The sequence below is a fragment of the Falco peregrinus genome, chromosome 1, assembly GCF_023634155.1.
Source record: "Falco peregrinus isolate bFalPer1 chromosome 1, bFalPer1.pri, whole genome shotgun sequence".
Lineage (NCBI taxonomy): Eukaryota > Metazoa > Chordata > Aves > Falconiformes > Falconidae > Falco > Falco peregrinus.
In genome coordinates, this window is record NC_073721.1 from 31,582,103 (window position 1) to 31,600,786 (window position 18,684).

Genomic DNA, 18,684 nt, shown 5'->3' on the forward strand with positions numbered 1-18,684 from the left:
GGACAGGAAAAGTGAATCCAGTAGAGAGAGGAGTGCTCAGAGCATCTATTCTAAAGCCATTAAGCTTGGCACTGGCTGCATAGTCACGTACGAAGGTCCCTTACAATTTGAACAGGTCTCTTCTCAGTATTAGCTGACAGTTGAACCGACTGCTGCAGCCATTGTGATATTGACTAATCCTTTGGCATTTTTCTGCAAAGCTTTAAACTCCTCACCCAGCAGCCTTTCAGCTGGGAAACGTGAATGAAAGGTGTGGTGGGTCCCACTGCTGTGAGAGGAGGACGATGTGGCTTTTGTAGTAGCAAAAATCCTTGTTGCATTGGAGAACATTAACAAACTCAACCACTGGGATCACATCTCTCATTTGGACCTACCTTTTAGCTGTGAAGTACCCGTTAACAAATAAAACCCAAAGCAGCTGCAAGGGAAACCACCCTCCTTGAATCTTACAAGGAGGAAACAATGCTGAAAAGCTAAAATGATGCAAACCAAAAATGAAGAGATGCCCAAGAGCTCTTCCTGAGGCTGGTCCCATAGAATCCAAGGGAATGTACTATGTGACATTATGCTAAAAAATCAAGGAGCACAGGTGCTCCAGTGGTTTTAACTTCTAGTAAAGAGCCTCTATTTTTTCTGCAGAAGTTCCCATCCCATCTGAGCCTGGGAGCTTGCTCAGAGGCTCTCAAGTTATTGCACTGCATAGCTGCCTTTTTTGGGAGAGAGGGGCATTGGGCAGTGTAGCTGGTAACTAGGAGGGTTACTTTTACCTGTGAAATCTGAGGTCAGAGCACAAAGGAGATATGTACTGCTTATCTCCCCTCTCTTTCTACCTCAGTTTTGCAAGGACATGAATCAAGAATTTTCATGGCTCACCAGAAAGTTAGTCAGTGGGTCCTGAAGGCTCTGACTCTCCTTGAGCACTAGATACAGCTGAAGTTTTGTCTTGCTCAGTGTCAAAGCTGAATGTTATGCTGTGCCCCTCTATTTTACCACTGCAGAAAGGTGATATAGCCTGTGGAAATTCCCATGCTCCTAGAGTCAGTGACAGCAAACAGGGAACAGCAAAGCTCATTCTGGGCAAAAGGGACTGTTTTGCTGGGTAGGTAGGGATCTTTGTAAACAAACTTGCCATTTATTTCCGTGGAGACTCAACAATTTGTGGTAGCACCTTGAGAAACAGGAAAAGCTGACTGTAATTTCTGATTGAGCTGTTAATAAGGGCACATCTGGTTCCACCCTGACCTTGAATAACCATTGCTGTAGAGGGAGCGGCTTACAATGTTTGATTACTTCTTGTTGGCATGCTTGATTTCAAATGCAAAACATTTTGAGATTAAAATAAATGTTACTGGTTACATGATACATTAAGCTAATGATTAATTTTTTAAAAACTTGATCCTATAATACCTCAACTTTAATGGATAAATGCTAAACTCTCCTTTGGGTGATTTCAGATGCCTTGTGTATTGTTACACAGTCTAAAGGGAAACTCTCTCTCTCCCCCCCCCCCCCCTTCTTTTCCCTTTCTCTTCCTCCCTCCCTTCCCCCTCCCTAGGTGATTCTCATTCTGACAAAGCTGTACGACTTCAACTTGGGGAGTGTTACCGAGAGTTCACTGTGGAGGTAAGTGAATTGTCAAAACCACAGCAACTGGCATGGAGGGGTTGCACTGTGTCTCTTGTAAAACTGGAGGCAGAGCAAGGTGGGCATCTGAGTTGATCAGGGAGGAGGTGGGAGGGAGTCTAAGATAACTGGAGTTGCTTTTTGGAAAAGGGAGACATTAATATGTTCATATTGCTTTAATGAAGTGGAGTCTGCACACAAGAGAGTTTATTGATGTAAGGTCACTTCCCTGGACACAGTGGAGCTTGGCTTCATTCTTGCCTTTGAGTGTCCTTAGACAAGGCTCTTCATTCCTCAGAGCTTCTGCTGTGAGACTGGCAACAAGAACAGTCTCTATAAATGGTACATGCTTGCTAGAACAATATCCAGCACAGTGCATGATATAATCTGATCTGAGCCGTGTTCCTCAGCTCTGTGAGCTGAGACGGTCATCTTGGCAGTGAATCTGTGTTGCCTTGGGCTGTGAGGATAGTAGCCCCTAAATAACTAGTGATGTCACAGTGAGGTGCTGGTGTCTTCTCTGCTATGGTTAGACTCAGAGTGTGTTATATACCTGCCATGCTTCTAGTCTGGCATGGGAGATGGAGAGTCCTGGCCTGGGGAAGCATGCTGCTGGACAGAATGTGTGTTTTTAAGTATGACTGTGCATTTAAAATAAATAAATAAATATTTATACAACCCCCTTCAAACTCACCACTAGAAGCAGGCCAGTTCCTTGATGTCTGAAATCACTAGTAGTTTCTACTTGCTGGGGATTGCTCTTCCTCCTAACAACCTGCCTCTGGTTTGGAAAGGGTTTGCCTTTAACGGAGTTGTTATTAGGTGTTTTTACCCTAAGGATTTTTTTTTTTAATGTAGCCAGGGGTTGCGGAGACCAAGTGCCTTGTGTCAGATTTACCTGGTGTGTTACAGCTATTGCACAACTTGTGGAAAGTGTAGTTGGTGGAACTTGCAGTGTGTTGCAACCATTGCCCCAAGTGTGAGCACGTTCTTGGCAGATGATCTCTTGTACTTCTTCCTTTCCAGCTAATTTTAAAGTCCCTGTTTGGAGCAGACTTTGGGCATGTGCTGCAGGTTTATTCCAGTTAATGTATTTAAGGGTCAATTGTTCAGTAGAGCTCTTGAAACTTCTCAATTTGAACAGTGCTTCCAAATCCTAATTGTGCTGTACCATGGTAATCTGCAAAAGTATAAATAACCGTGCAGCTAATAAGAGAGAATACAGTAATTTCCACTTATCCTGGTACTTTTCAAGGTATTAAAATGCTAAAAAAACTTTTGCCTCTTTACCTAACAAGTACAAATGGCACTGTGATTGTACTTTAGATGTAATTGCCAAGCAATTTGCTCTGCATAAATAATATAACAAGCAGGCAGATCCTGTCCTAATACTGAACTTGCAGCGTTACCTCAGCTGTGCAGAAAGGTGATAGCACCATCCCTTTTGGAGTTTTCCCAGAGTGGTGTGTTCTGGGACACTTCTGCACCTTTCCTGCAGTGAAATAGGGACCAGTGTGGGGCCCACAGACTCAGGTATGCTGGGAAGTCAGAACCTCCTGAGTTCTCTCCCAAGATTAGGGAGGAAAGCTCAGTATAAAAGCTAGTAGGTAGAGCTCCAGGGCTTTAAACCATAGTTTCCCAACTGGAAAATTCAGGATTAAGCCATATTGTACTTTGCAGGGGAGTATGGAGTCAGAGAGGAGCTATGAGTTTCTTTGGAAAGGACACAGTAGAAATGCAAACAGGTACTAAGTGGAAGTAATAAGCCAAGAGAAAGACCCCTTTTCTCAGGATTTTCTGTTCTATTTGCACATGAAGACCTTTGTGTCTCTGCATTATTTAAATTGGTACTTTTCAATGTTTTCTTTTAGTGTTTGAGACCTTGAAAATTTCAAAAAGAGGATGTGTCTTTGCAGAGTGAATTTAAACCTGGCAGCAGTAGGTTTACTTTCCTTAGTTACTTTTTGTAGACTTCTTCATAGCCATCATTCAGCCCCCAGAACTGATGGGTCACAAAGTGAATGCAGCTATCAAGTATTTATCAGAAGAAGGTCTGGACATTTCCAGGAGCTTGGTAGCTTGGTGGTTTTTTTTGGTTTTGTTTTTTTTTTTTTTTTTGGTTTGGCACCCCATGTATTCCAGAAATATGACATCCTTTCTGCTAACCGGGAGTCCTACCCATCTTAGCAGTGGAGCTGCGTGATATCTATTCTGAATGCTTGGCAAACGCAGTTGCTTCCATGAGAGAGGAGTGGCTTTTGTGGCAGAGAGCAATGGATCACATGGCAGTGCTTCAAAGGATGCTAGAGTGCATAGAGCAGAGTGCAATGCAATCTCAAAATATCATCTTGCCTCTGCTTGCTTCATGCATCAAAATCTTCTCTGTTTCCCCTGGGTTATAGTGTGAGGCTTCTTTTAATGGAAAACTGAATTGCCACATAAAAGAAATTTCTAATCTCTGCATCTAAATACAAAGACAAGTAAATCAATAAGAAAACATCCTGAATGTAATTAAAAAAGGGAGCAAGAGAGGGAGAGGAGAATTAAAAGTTATGATGGGAGCTGCTTCTATATCAGGGCGATACGAGTTTAGATGGAGGAAATGCTAGTCAGCGTTTGAATGCAGGAACACAGATACTGGATCAGCCAGCTTCAAGGAAAAGATCCCTACATCCACTCAGCTAAGCCCCTGCCCCTTGCAAATACCACATCTCTTCTTGGTCACAAGAGATACCTGTCAGTTGTGGCTTGGATATTTTTTTTTTCCCACTGAGTTGAGTCGTGGTGATCGTTTTCCTCCTATGAAAGGAAGCTGTTGTACTTGTAATGGTGTGAGACATCAGAATTTGTGCAGAGAGGTTTTTTATTAGGTCAGGAAATATAACTGTGAAAATTAAGCTCTTCAGGCATGCCAACCCTTCATCAGTTCTCATTGCCTAGAAAAATATCTAACTGGGTAGTTGAGAATCCGGCTATATCCTGCCTGCTCTAAGTAGAAGTTAAGGATTAAGCGTTGTGCATATGCTTTCTGTAGTATTCTCACCCCATCCAACACTTCTCCATCAACAAAATAAGAACAGTTCTCCCTCTTAATCTATAAATTTATATGGGTTTGATTTGAAGTGCTGTTGGAGCACCTCTAATTCCCAAACACTCTCTGTAAGCCAGGGTCCCTGCATCAAACTTCATTGCCCGTGATGAACTGTAAGCACACAGGAGTGATCTGTCATGAAATATGAACTCGGTGAAGAGTAGGGGCCAGGCTGCTTCACAGGGATTGTAGTTCAAGAAAGCATCTGTTGAGAAGAGGAGAATGACAGGGTTAGATATGCAAAATATGGTGTTTAAAAGGCACCACTCACAGCCAACAGTTGAGTGTTTTGTAGTTTTTGGCCTATTTTTCTGTTGAAAATCTCAGGCAAATTTTGTTAGGAGGAGGAGAGAAAGGGAAGCCTATTCAATGGCTTGTTTCTTAAGGTGTGTGTGCTTGTAATGCTTGCAGATCTGACCCATAGAAATTGTGATTGCGATAAATGAGTTTTGGTTTCAGGTCTATGCTCAGAAATACTATATGAGGAATTCTGTAGATTGTAGGGTAGACAGCAAGTCCTTTCATGAGCAAATCTTGTTGCTCTCCAGTTTTTTCCTTCTTGTGTTGTGAGTGTGAATAAGTGGAATCTTATCGAGCTCCTTATTCTGTGGTCCTTTTAGATTTCACAGGTTTTACAAGCAGGAAAGCCTTGTGAACATTTCCTCGCTTCTTGCTAATCCTGTTTCCTATTTAAGATGTACAGTTTTGAGATACAGTTATGTGAATGTGACATTTTGGATAAGTATTTAAAGTTATTATAATATTTCAAATGTTTTCAACTGTTTCAGCCAGTGTGGGCAGAGCAGTTATTTCTGCTAAGGTAACTGGAATAAAAGTTTTTCCACTGTTGCCTTTTTTAGTATCTAGGAACAGTTATATTTTTTTGGATTGCAGTAGCTAAAAAGATACATCTCCATCCCAAGGGAGCTTTCAATCTCAGATGAAGACAAAGTGACAACAGGGCGATCCAGCAGACAGGAGATGCGCAAGTTAGCAGAGCAGTATTTACGATCAATGTGATAGCCATGACTGCAACACATCAGCTAATTAGGCAGTGGGGAGCAGTTCAGATTTTCTTTCAAAGCACAAGTACTTGCAAGTGTCAGCTCTGAGTTCCCGCTACCATTTTACTCACCTTTGATGGGTCCTCTGGAGTCCCCCTCCTCTGGCTGTGGTCCCAGCTAAATTATTTGATGGTACATAATGCTGGCCCATGCATTAACCTGTACTCAAAACCATGACTGACTCTTTCTGCTTAAGAGACTAAAATGCTGATGGAGGAATTTTCACATATATTCCATCTTCTTTTCTTGTTTATTAACCAAGAAGTTATATTTCCATGGCAGCAGTCAAAAATCCCTAAGCATTTTTTTAACTCTTGTGGCTGCTGTGCCTGAAGTTTGGTCTGTTGTCTTAGCCTCTCTGTTGTTTAAAAAAAAAAAAAAAACGCCAACAACCAACTTTTAGCTTTTTAACAGACAGCTGAAAAACACAGCAGCTGTAACTCTAGCTTGGAGCGGAGAGGAGTAAAACCTCTCAGCTTGGTTGCAAGCTGCCTTATGTCTTGCATTGCTCTTTCATTCAGTTGTTTGAATTACTAAAGGGCTTTATGCTGTGTCCTCCTGTGTCCTTGCCTCTTAAGTCTTCCACAGTCTGCAGACACTATGAGCATGTTTCAGAGTACCACTAGCATTTGGTGCCTTTGCAAAGTTTCACAGCTCATGCTGATTTCTGTGCCCTAGGTTTGTGTGTTGCACATGGAGCTGGTTACAGATAGGGCTGCTCCGTAGGTGTGAAATGGTGAATGTGCTGTGTAGTGCCATGTGTCCTCTTTGGGAACTGGGGCTTACCCTTCTTGCTCCAAATGTAGCAGCCTCTAAGATGGGTGAGTAAGAAGGCAGGGATCAGGAGATTCGGTAAGCTTGACTCAAATTTCCGTATCATTCTCTGTGAAACAAGCTAAACCTGAAAGAGGTCATGGCACAGCTTCCTTTTCAAAAGGGTGTTTCCATCCCAGTGGCAATGCATTATTTAGACTGTGGTGCTGGGAATGCCAACTTCTGGTTTGTGCCACAACCTCTTGCTCAATACAGTTTTTGCAATGGGGCATTGTAATTTTTCTGGAATTTGCTGTATTGAAAAGCAGTCTCTAGACAGGCACCATGACCAGCTGTCAACTCCCTGCAGTATTGTCAAATTTGATTATATTTATTGTTTTTCACTTTTATGCTGACAACATGCATCTTAGATACATGTTATTTTCTGGAGGACTGTATTCAGGCATAAAATTAATGAAGGTTTTTGTCAAAGTAGTAATGCTTCACATTATGGCATCTTATTTGACATTTTTTAACAACACTGCAAAGGGCAGAAATCCTGTGCTCTGAGGAGGAGGGTTTCTTGTATCTACAGTCAGCCATCAGGGCATGGAAGAAAGGAGCCAGCTGGGTGTGCAAGCACATCCCTGACCTCTTTTGGATTTGAAAATCAGGATGCCCGCAAGTTTGGCATCTCCACTGTTTTTGTTTGTTAGAGTGTATAAATAGCCTAGCTCAACGATGGCTGGTTTTTTCAGGCTATGGGAGCCACCTGTCAAAATCTTTGTGGTTGAGAGCTGCTAGGTACAGACTGTTGGATGAAGAACTAAGGGTAATGGAATGGGGAACTGTAGCAGATGACTGCATTGTGAGAGGAGAGTTGTTCTTCAGGGCTCCTAGCACCGTGAGTTGCAGTTAGTGTGGGCCTTCAGCAATATCCCAGAATAATGCAGTTCTTAACCTCTAGTATTCTTGCTGATTTGCCTTTTCCTCACAGCAGGTGGTTCAGTTTACCCTGGCTCAGCAAAGCGTGGCTGTCATAGATGCCATCTTGGCACGGGAGCCACACTTGAACTGTTTGGGAGATGCGGAGTAGCTGCATGTTGGCCCGTTCCTGAGCTAGCTGCTGCCAAATGAAGATCATGGTCATTTAATTAATAAAGAGAAGTTCCTTGACCCCAAAAGCTAGGTAGTCACTAGCTGTGAAGAATAGAAAATGTGGCATTCTTGAGGCAAATGAAAATTCCAGTTTTGCTCTCATGGCTAAATTCCTGCTTATTTCTGAGAAACAGGTCTTGTTCTCTTGCTCAGGCTGACATACCAGGTTTGGCAGAGGCTCCTGACACCTGTGTTTGTCCAGCTGTGCATGTGTTGCAGCAGGCATCAGAAAGTGGGTCCTAGTTAATAAGCAGAAGCAAGAGAGAAAGCTTTACAGGTGAAAATAGTTGTTGAGTATCAGCAAGGAGAGAAATTCATGTCTAGAGAGCACTGCATCAGGCTACACTGTAGGGGTGCTAAATGTTCACAGAAGGCTATACATACAATGGCTTTTCTGTGCTCTTTTCGTAGCTATTAAGAGCAATAAGGGGGTGGCTTAGCTTCCTTGTGTTTGCTGGTTTAGGTGTCTATCTGTGACAAGAATGTTAGAAGTTGCTGGTTATCAGGTGGTGATAAACATTGACCACCTCATCCAGCTGTGTAAGTGAAGCAATTTGAAGTAACTAATTGTGACCTGATTCAGAATGCTTTTCTGGTTTGAAGTCATTTGTTATCCTTCACTTGTGGCCCTCCAAAGACCTAAACAAATATTTTATTGTGAACTTCAGGAAATGTATATAAGGGATTGTTTGGATTTGCTTGGCTGTGTGTAGCTGAATGTGAAGATCCATGGGAATTAAAAAAAAAAAAAAACCAACAAAAAACCAAAAAGAAAAACAAAGAAAGAAAATTCAAGGAGAGGAACAGAATGGACCATAGGTTTAACCCTCCTTAAATGTCCTAGACAGTCACAGCTGGTGTCCAGAGCATACATTCTTTGCAGTTCAAAATAGAAGGAGGTGTGTCATTGCAATAAATGGGTAATGTGAGTTAAAACTGTTTTAAATGCTTGGTTTGGGAACCAATCATGAAAATTAATAGGCTTATCTTAAATCCAGGGCTAATTTTTAGAGTTAGGTAAATCAGTAATGGCAACAAAAATAAGATTTGTTCTTTAATTTTTTATTTTGTTCAAGTATATATATGACCAAATTCTGGAGAGGAGTTTAATTTGTCTCCTTCCCATTGCTTTCCTAGTTTTATATCTCACAGGATTTTTCTACAAGGAATAATAAGGTTCACACCTCTACTTTCTGATGGTTCCTTGCTTTAACAAGCAATCACATTAATATTGCCTCAGAGATGGCAGGGACCAAGGTGGGCAATGCAAAATCATGTGAAAAGAAGTAACCCATCAAATATGAGTCTAAAAGCCTTTGTATGTGTCTTGGGGTGGTGTGTAGATCAACGTCCCACCTTTGCTTATTAAGATACCTTAGTCACCTTGTTTTACAGAGCTCATTTGTCTTTTGTGAACCAGCCTCCTAGCTGGTCCATTTGTCGTGTCTCTTAATTGCTCCATCAATGACCTTTCTGTGAGGGCGGGGATATTATCAGACAGGGGACCTTTTGGATTTATTAATTTTTTGTTTGCCAAGAAAGCTCTGAGACTAATTGCCAAGACTTCCCAGAAGATATTAGTTTACAAATTTTAATGACACTTATGATTTATTAATGTGCTTCCCCCTGCATCTGCTCATCCCTATTCCTTGGTGGAATACCTGCTGAATCGAAGAGAATTAATAAAAACAGCATTGCAGATTGAATGGTGTTTTAGTTAGGCTGTTAATTAAAAAAAAATAATAAAATACCTATATTCAGAGTGCTTTATTTGTATCTGTGATTCTCTGAAGACAGAGGTAAGTCTTGTAACATCTGACTATGTTCTGCCCCAGAATTTCATATTTGGTGAGTGTGTTGCATGGTGGCGGCACAGGTTCACAGTTACATGTGCACGTAACTCACTGTTCAACATGTGCTACACATCCTCGCTCTGTGCTTCATTCACGGATCTTTTGCAACTTGAACATGGGGCTACTTCACTGAAGTTGTCGACCTTCAGACTTGTGGCTGTGGGGGAACTGGACTGGTCACTATTGACGGATGCTGCAGATTTGTTTGTTTGAGGAATGTGTTTGCTAAATAGTTCTAGAAAGGCCATGTGATTGTACATCAGTTGTGATCTCATGGACAACTGGGTTATTGGGATGTTCCTGTTAATAAGTATGCCTGAGAATTTTTGGATACATCTTGTTTTCTGGCTGGAGACAGGGAGGCAAGAAGAAAAAGGCAATTTATCAAATTCCTAATCTTCTGAGGGAATGTTCTTTGGACAAATGTAGAATTTCACATAGCATGTAGAAAGGGTAAAACCAAGCTGTGTTTTGTTTTAATTTTCCATGTTTCAGGTAAGAGCCCCAGCCATCTCTCTTTTCCTCTCTGCCTTATGACTATTGAATAATTTATACTCTGCAAAAGAGCTCCAGCAGGAGAGACTGAGAATCTCTCCAGGGAGAGACTGATACTAATCTTATGTGTGGAAGATCCAAGTTCAAGCCCTTGCTATGAATAAGTATAAAGGGAAGTGCTTTTTTATTCTGCAAGTAATTAAATTGTGTAACTCATTGCTAAAGGATGTTGTGAGGCAGAAATAATAAAACTGTAAATGGATTTCAAAAGGGATTTAAATGAATTAATGGAGGATATTTCTGCTGGTGGCTGTTAAATGTGGTAGTGTGGCAGTAGCCTGTGGCCTACATGAATTATTTTATGATATGACATTCAGGGAACAGACAGGTCTACAGCTTTTGGATCAGTTGCAGAAACTTCATCCATTTTTTATCTGTTCTTCAGCAATGAGCTATTCATGCTTTAGGTATTCTAATGGAATACCTGGGAATTGAGCTAGTGACATGATATGCCACAGTATTTTTGTAGTTTTGGGATCCAGAGATCTCTAAGTCAAGAGGGCTGCGTGAGGGACCATGGGAAGAATCATGCTGTCTTTTGTCTCTTCCTTATGCTTTTCCCAGAATATTCTGTGGCAGATTAGTAGGTAATACAAATTTTTTATCTGACCTACTATGGCTGTCTTATTCAACCAAGGGATTTGAATCTACTACGCTTCAGGTAGGTTCTCCATCAATCACCTAACTGATGGCTATCTTGAATGCTATCTCATTTGCTTAATAAAGCTATTTTATTGGACTAAAACTATACCTGAAGCTGTACTTTTAAAAAACCAAAACAACAAAAAACCAGACTACTTTTGATGTAATTTAGTTTTCCAGCCAGTCTGTTCAGACACACAGTGTTTTAGGGAGCTGGAAGAATATGTTTGCCCCTGGTTTTGCAGCTTGTATATAATGTATTTAATATAGTTTTTCTGTCCTAGTTAATGAATTTCTTTGATTATGAGCCTCTCAAGAAGGGAGACATTCTATCTCATCAGAAATGGATTTTATGCTCAGGTCACGTTGCCAGGCATATAGTCCTGGGGTGTTGGTGGAGATGGTCAGAGGGAGCTTTGCCAAAAGTGAATGTGTTTTTGAAGCATTACAGTCCCTATGAAGTCATCTTGTCAGGGATGGCAGGTAAAATGTGCTTGTAGTGCTTTACCTACTTGTTTAGAAAAGTAGCAAGGCAGCCTTGAGGAGGGAGTTTGTGGCCAAGAACCTGCTGTTGCAGATCCTGTGGGTGTTGTGACTGTTGCTGCATCAGCAGAGCTGCATCTGTTAACAGGAATTGGCTAGTCCATCTCTTCTTTATCATTTGGAGCAGCAATTCCATTGCTCTCATTAGAGAGCTGCTCCTTTTGTTGAGTTATCTCATCTCACATTCTAATTTGATTTGGATGCCGACTGCAAAACTTTTTGCAGGAAGCTACACTTAAGGATGAATTTTTTTGGCCTTACTAATGCCTTTTTCTGATGGCTTTTTATTGTGCAGAGGAGTTTCATTGGCACAGATTAGCGGGTACATTCAACATGGATATGCGCCAATATTAATGAAAAACACACACTAAATTAATTTATAAATATGAAAATAGATAATTGCAAAATAGAACCTTCATAATAAATTACATTCATGCTAGATCTCATCTAGTAGGATGTGGAAAGCCTGAAAAGAGATGCCCAGAAAAGAAGATGGTAAAAATATTACAAAATTTGTGGTGTGGATAGGGTCTCTACTAAAGCAAGTGGGTGGAACATCCCTCATATGAGGAAAGGCTGAGAGAGCTGGGACTGTTGAGCCTGGAAAAGAGAGAACGCTCAGGGGAGGATTTTATCAACATGTGCAAATACCTGAAGGGAGGGTGCAAAGAAGATGGAGCCAGGCTCTTTTTAGTGGTGCCTGGTGACAGAAGAAGAGACAATGGATGTGCACAAACTGAAACTCGGTAGGTTCCCTGTGAATATCAGAAAACCTTTTTTACTGTGTAGGCAACAGTACTGGTGCAGATTGCCCAGGCAGGTTGTGGAGTCTCCACCCTTGGATGTATTCAAAAGCCAGCCGGACTGGTCCTGGGCAACTGGCTCTAGGTGGCCCTGCTTGAGCAGGGGACTGGACCAGATGACCTTTAGAGGTCTCTTCCAACCTCATGCATTCTGTGAGTCTGTGAAGACTAAAGGAGCATTTGACAAAAGTTCAGAACAAGTAGAGGTATTTTATTCTTAGGACAACATGTAGTTAATCTGTGGATCTCCTTGCTGGAGTATGTTTTGGGAAGTAAAGCTCACATGGATTCAAGTGGAGTGTAGACAAGTTCCTAGAAGCAAAATAAATAATAAGAAAAAAAAATCTGTCAAGGATTATATTACATGCAAAGACTTGATCTGTGGCTCGGAAAGTCCCCTGGCCTCTGATCAGTGGCACTGCCACTTACTCTCCAGGCAGTCAGGGCTGGATCTGGAGCCAGCAGGTTCTTGCAGTGAAGAGTTTCTGTGTTGGTGCTGCCTCATGGCTTGCTGCAGGATGCAGTTCCCCTATCCACGCTAAGCCTAGGCTTTACATCAGTTTACTTGATTTGTTTCTCGTTGAGTGAGCTGTTCCTTTCCTTTCTCTTCCCATTTCCCTCCTCCCTCGACTTTTCTTTCCAATTAGGCTTGGGACCAAGTCATATAAATCTTTGACGCTTTGTACAGTGGCTGGTAGAATTTAGTACTTTAACATGGGTTGTGTCTGTGTATATTGGTGTTTTATTATGTTGTGGCGTGTGGGGTTTTTTTTTCCCCAAATGCACTGCAATTTTATAATGGCTATAAATAATCTGAAGGATGGAGAAACATTATTAAAAAATGTGCAAGAAATCTTTCCATCTTTTCTTTTAGTCTGGTCTGTCTGTTCCTCTGGTACATTCATTAGGCTTCTAATGATCTTAATAAGTGCCCAGTATCAAGTGGTCACTTCTCCAAATAATATTACAAAGTGCTACATTACCTCAGCCTGGAAGATAGTCTTTGATTTATTTACTTACCACATGTTCTTCATCTGTAAAATCTGTCAGCCCGTTCTTTTACAGTATATGCCTGAGCAAGTGAAAATGAAAGCTCCTGTAAACTCCTAGATCATGGGAAGCTAGTGCGCTGTTACATGTAGGATTTCTGCCTCTGAATAAAAGCTGTAAAAGGTTAGTGAAGCCATTCTGTAACCAGATTATTAGAGCTTGTTTCTGTGTCTTTGACGGCCAGTTACTTTACAGAGGCAATTCTCTAAATATTAGTAGTCGCTCATATCCTGTTATCCCTTGAAGCTTGCTGTCCAGATGCCTGAATCTAGCATCAGGCTATCAGCAGGTGCTGGGCATTCAGCATCCTGCAAGTCTGATCAGGAATGCAAATGTGGTGCTGTACTTGAATAGTTGAGGAATACCAGCCCATAATAAATCTAAGAATATTATATAGTATCTGTCACAAGAATGTTACATACTCTTTTATGGATCTTGTAGTCTAGCTCAGAGGACCTGTGAGGAAGGTGATAGCAAGGGACTGGTTACAGGAAGATGGCTGGGCTGTTAATACAACCATTACTTCCAAGCCTGAGCCAAGAGTCAGGAGTTTTGCCCCGGGGTGAGGCATACTGTGAGTTTTCCTGAGTGAGTTCTGGTGCCTTTAAGATGCAACTGTCTTCAGCTGTCTGTGACTACTGCCAAGAGTGCAGGATTTCATAGCAGAGTTAGCTTGGCCGAGTGGAACTGTTCAGCTCAGCTGTGTCCCTTCACAACCCAGGGTCTCAGCATGGACTCGCGTGCCTTGGGATCGGAGTTCGTACGCTGTGCTGTGCAAGGGAGTGGGGCAGGCAGGCAATAAGCCGGGGCCAGTACCATCTGTAATTACCAGTTTGTGCAAACCGTGGGAGGTTCAAAAGACAGCTGGGGAGAGGTAGACAGAAAGGAAGAGCAACCCATCACTGGGATGTGGGTTCTGGCCTTACGAGGGTTTGGCGCTCGCAAGGAGTAATCAGCCCCATGGAAGGAGAAATGTGCTTAGCATCAGTCCTATTGCATCTCTTGCTCTGAAACTGTAATATTGATTTGCTTTAAGAAGGGAGCCTGGTTGTTGATTATTGGTCTTGGAGGGGGAAAAACCAGCAGCAGGTTCAGAGCAGAAGTCAGGAGCAGTGCGGGGAAGAGTAGTTCACTCACAGGGAATAGGTCCCAGGGCCTGGTGTTAGAACAGGAGAATCATACAACTTCTATCAGCAGCCAGGGTTGTATGAATTTTCTGAGGACTTCAACAGACTATAATCCATCCTTGGGTCTCGCTTAACTAATCCAGGGATCACAGACAAGGTATTGACCTTGAGGTGCCCCAGATATGGGTTTCTGTAAAGCCAGTGTGTGGGAGGCCTTGCCCTTTCTTTGGGTTACTTGCAGCTGTAAGCATGGCTGAGGAAAACCAAGGCAGTAAGATCATCTATTAAAACATAAGGTTTCCCGTATAATGCTATATTGCCATGGAGCAGTTAAAGCTACAGAGTAAGTGGTGGACCATGGTACATTGTTCAGTGTGCCTTTAGCGGAGTAGAGAATAAATGTCCCATGGAAGATTAAAATCCTGTTGGTTCTATTATCTGTAACCATTAAAGGTAAAAGGGATGTCTGAGGAATACAGAATTAATACAGCACATTTAGCTTTGTACCCACAAGTACATATTTTCTATTTTGTACAAGGCATGGGAAAAAACCACCAAGACAAGCTTTGGGTTTTCTTCTGGAAGAGTACATAGCAGGGCAGACTGTGGTGGGCCATGTGCCTCTCCGAGGGCTTGGACGGTGGTCTGACCAATGTTACCTCATCACAGGGGCTCCAGGGTGTTAGTTACACCACTTGGAAAGTTCATATCTTGTCCTGTGGCATTTTAGTGGCGATAAGCAGAAGCCTGGCTATGTGACAGGAGGTGGCCTTATTGTGTGGTGGGAGATATAGAAGAAGCCCGTATCTCCTGTTTGGAAGCACTCCTTCTGTAGGGACAGTGCATGCGGATTGTTTGGGAGACAGGTGAGGGGTGAAGTTAAGTAGGCTGTGGTCTAGTTTAGCTGTTTAACTATATCTGATCCAAGCAGGGTGCATGTACCCCAGTGACTGTGGTTCATCATGAAATGTCGTCTATTGTGTAACATAACAGAAGATTCAGAGTTGTGACTGTGCATACATGGGAATAGTGCTTTGCCTTGGTATGCAACAGCACTGTAACAGCAAAGTTGTTCTCATCTCTCTCTGCTTCCAGAGTGGCACTGGACATAGCACTTTGTAAGCATGCCCATCTGGCAAAGCAGGCAATTGATTTGGTACTTGCACTGCTTAGGGAGCTTTTGAAGCATGCTTGATAGCGGCATTGCTGAGTAGCTCAGGTCTCATGGAAAAGTGGGTTCTTGAATTCTTCAGCACAGGTGTTCCACCTTTTAATTGTTAAAATCTTTGTATCACTTGCAGGAAGCAAAGGTAAAATCCTTTGTTCCTACGGCTTCTTCCTTGTGCTACCTTTATCTCAGCTTCAGTGGCCACTGTGTTCCCTCTCATCCTGCGTGACAAAAACCATTACAAATGCTGAAGTAGGCTGTGTTGCAAACTCTTATCTTTAAAAATGACATTCATAAAGGTTAATAATTGGAATGAGCTCTGGCAGTTACTAATTAGCACCATTACAAAATCAGCTCACATTCTAGCAGCATTAGGCATACTTAATCAGTCAATTATCATTGATCTCTGAAAGTGCTACTCTAAAGTTAGCATAAGGTGCCTTTGTAAGTGGAGGGAGGGAGTCTGACAACACCAAAGTAGTCGGGCTGCTGGGAATGTGTGGTTTGAGGGACCATTGTTGTGTACCTGATTGTGACTGATGGATCTGAATTAGAAATCGGATAGTATAGACTTACCTTCAAACAGAGGTGTAAATACGTCCTGCTACTGTGTCTCCTTGCCACTTCAAACAGTAGGGGTGTTCAGGGAGAGAGCTGACTTGGGGGAAAAATGGGTTTAATGGCTTCAATGAATTTCAGTTAATGTAATGACTTACAAGCTTTCCAAAGGACAGCTGGAGTGTAAGGTCATTTTGTTTTTCTTGTTCTTCATGTGATTGATAGCTCTCCTGGTAAGGAGGTTGCAGACAAGATGGGGAGGAACAGGACTTCCCTTTAGAAGCATCGCATAAAGTGATCTTAATCTTATGAATCTAAATATTATGACTGCTTTGTGCTCTCTCAGAAACTCAGAGGTGTGGGGCCTTTCCTGTTCATGCTGGCTTAGAGTGCCGAGGGAGCAGCAGGCCTGGCTGCACAGAATGGCCATGGTTTTCCAGCCAGTGTTTTGCTCTCCCCAGCTTGAGTGTGGGCAGCACATGGATCTCTTCTAAAACCATCTGTTGTTTGTGCCTGGTCAGGAAGGTGTGCAGTGATGTGTGGCCCACGCAAGCAAGGATGGTGGCTACAATCCAGTGTGTGAAGGAGTTTTTCCAGATCTCTGTATGGAAAATAAATGTGTGGAACAGAGGTGATTATGGCTGATGCATTGGCGTCTGCTCTTTGTTGCTTCAATTCTATAGTTCTGTCTTTTGACTTTTTAAGATATGGCCTGCAATGCTTGCAAATTCACAGGGAATTGCATGCACCTGGATAGAATGGGAACATTGTCAATGACATGTTTGAATGTAAGGGGAGTTCAGGATGCACTAAGAGTAAATAAACTTGTGTAGGTGAAAGGGCCAGGAAAAACATGAGTTGTGCTTGATTCCCCTTTAGAATTTGGCCCAGACCACTTGCCTATTTAGGACAAGGAAAAATGTAATTATTTTGGAGTGTATTTTTAACTTTTCTCTCCTGCTGCTCTGGGACTTTTCATTGTGGGCAAATGATCCCGAAAAATATCTGGTTAAAATCTTAGAGGTTTGGTGCTTCCCCAAAACCTTTTTACTTCTGTGCAACAGAAATCTGAGAATATACTTCAGGGCTAACAGAAGTCAGAATTACATTGATTTCTTTCTGTACATCTGAACTTTCACCTTTGCTTTTGCCAAAAATCTGTAAGGCATATTAGGAATATGCATAAGAACAAGTGCTCCAGGTTTTGCAAAAAATTAGCCCAATACAAAGGGCTTGTTTAAAAACTACTTTTCCATACATCTAATTCCAGAAGCAGTAGAAAGTTAGTGCAAACACAGGCCATCCAGACCCCTAGAATTTCCTTGCCTGCTATTGAATTTATCTGTAAAACCGTGCCCACATACGAGGAAAAGGCTCACAGGCTATTGCTGTGTGTACATACTTTCAGGATTAGTGCTTAATGATTCGTTGTTGTTGATACAAAGCAGAGGGCTAAGGTTCACTTGAGCTGCAAATGCTTCTCAGAAGGGTAAAGGAAGCTTGGTAGAAGAAATGTGAAGAACTTGAGCATGGCTAGTGATTGTACAATGATTATTTAACCTGGAGAGAGGAAATATGTAGAGGAACCTATTTAGACTTTCCAGTCCAAACAATTCTGTGATTCTAAGGAAGTCAGAGTATTGCCAGGCACTCTTCCAGATGTTGGGTCAGGCCTTGTGAAAGTAATGAAGGGAAATATCTCTTCACGTATCTGGTATTTAGCCTGAGAAACTCCCCTGAGCAAACCCTGGGGGCAGCCCTGTGGAGATCTGTGCCTCAGGAGAAGCTGGTGAGAGCTGCTGCTTGGGCTGGCTGCCAAGGTAGAGCTCTGGCTTCTGGGCACCCATGCTGTGCTACAGAGCTCAGGCAGGGATTTCCTCCCAAAGCCTCCAATAATGTATAACTGGCATGGGGTCTTCTGGGGATGATAGATACTCTTCAAGAAATGTACAAGACTCCAGACTCAGAACTGGTAGATAGCCCTGGCATTCTGCTGTATGACAAATGATGCCTTCTGTGGTGGTAAATGACATCACCTATAAAGCGTGCCTTGGTATGGCAACAAATACGAAGTTAACATCTGGAAGTGGAGCTAATTTTAGGAAGGAAGTGCCAGGCTACAGCAGCCCAGTTAAGGAAAAAAATGTTGGCCCCTTTGTTCTTAAAATAGTCCTGTAATTCTATAAATATATACATCACAACCATTCCTCCCCCCACCCCCAGCCCCCCCGGTAGCTATTCTCCAGGTACTGTATAGTTTGTAGCAATGCAGAGGCAAGTTTTAGGAAAAACCTCCTTAAAACTGAGCATAGATTACTTGGGAAGGTGGAAAGTCTCCATTTTAAAAGATTTTAGGTACATGCTAGGCAGCCTTCTGGAGGTAGATGTCTCATTCTATTTAGTTTTGCCTTTGGGAGGGAGTGGAGAATGCTGAAGGCTTTTTCTAAACCCTAATCCTGTGGTCCAGTGATAGGACAGCCTGCCACCCATATCCCTCAGGAAGAGCAGGATGACATGCTTCATATTAGAAGCTGACTATGGAAGGAGTGAGAGGTTGTATAATTTTTACTTGAGTACATTGAGCACATTTTTGCATCTTGTGACCCATCCCATCTTGTCTTGAAATGTCCCCATTAGAATATTATGTAAATGGGATAGCAAAACCCGCATGGGAATTGGACAATGTGCAATAACAA

The 18,684-nt window shown here is 42.2% G+C and overlaps 1 protein-coding gene across 1 annotated transcript in view; it reads left to right on the forward strand.

Annotated features, from left to right (window-relative positions):
• Nucleotides 1-18,684, forward strand: part of SORCS3 (sortilin related VPS10 domain containing receptor 3) — a 304,161-nt gene that overhangs the window by 92,894 nt on the left and 192,583 nt on the right. Inside the window, exon 2 of the mRNA XM_055809927.1 lies at nt 1,556-1,623. Coding sequence (XP_055665902.1) covers nt 1,556-1,623 — 68 coding nt within the window. The remainder of the gene's footprint in view (nt 1-1,555; nt 1,624-18,684) is intronic.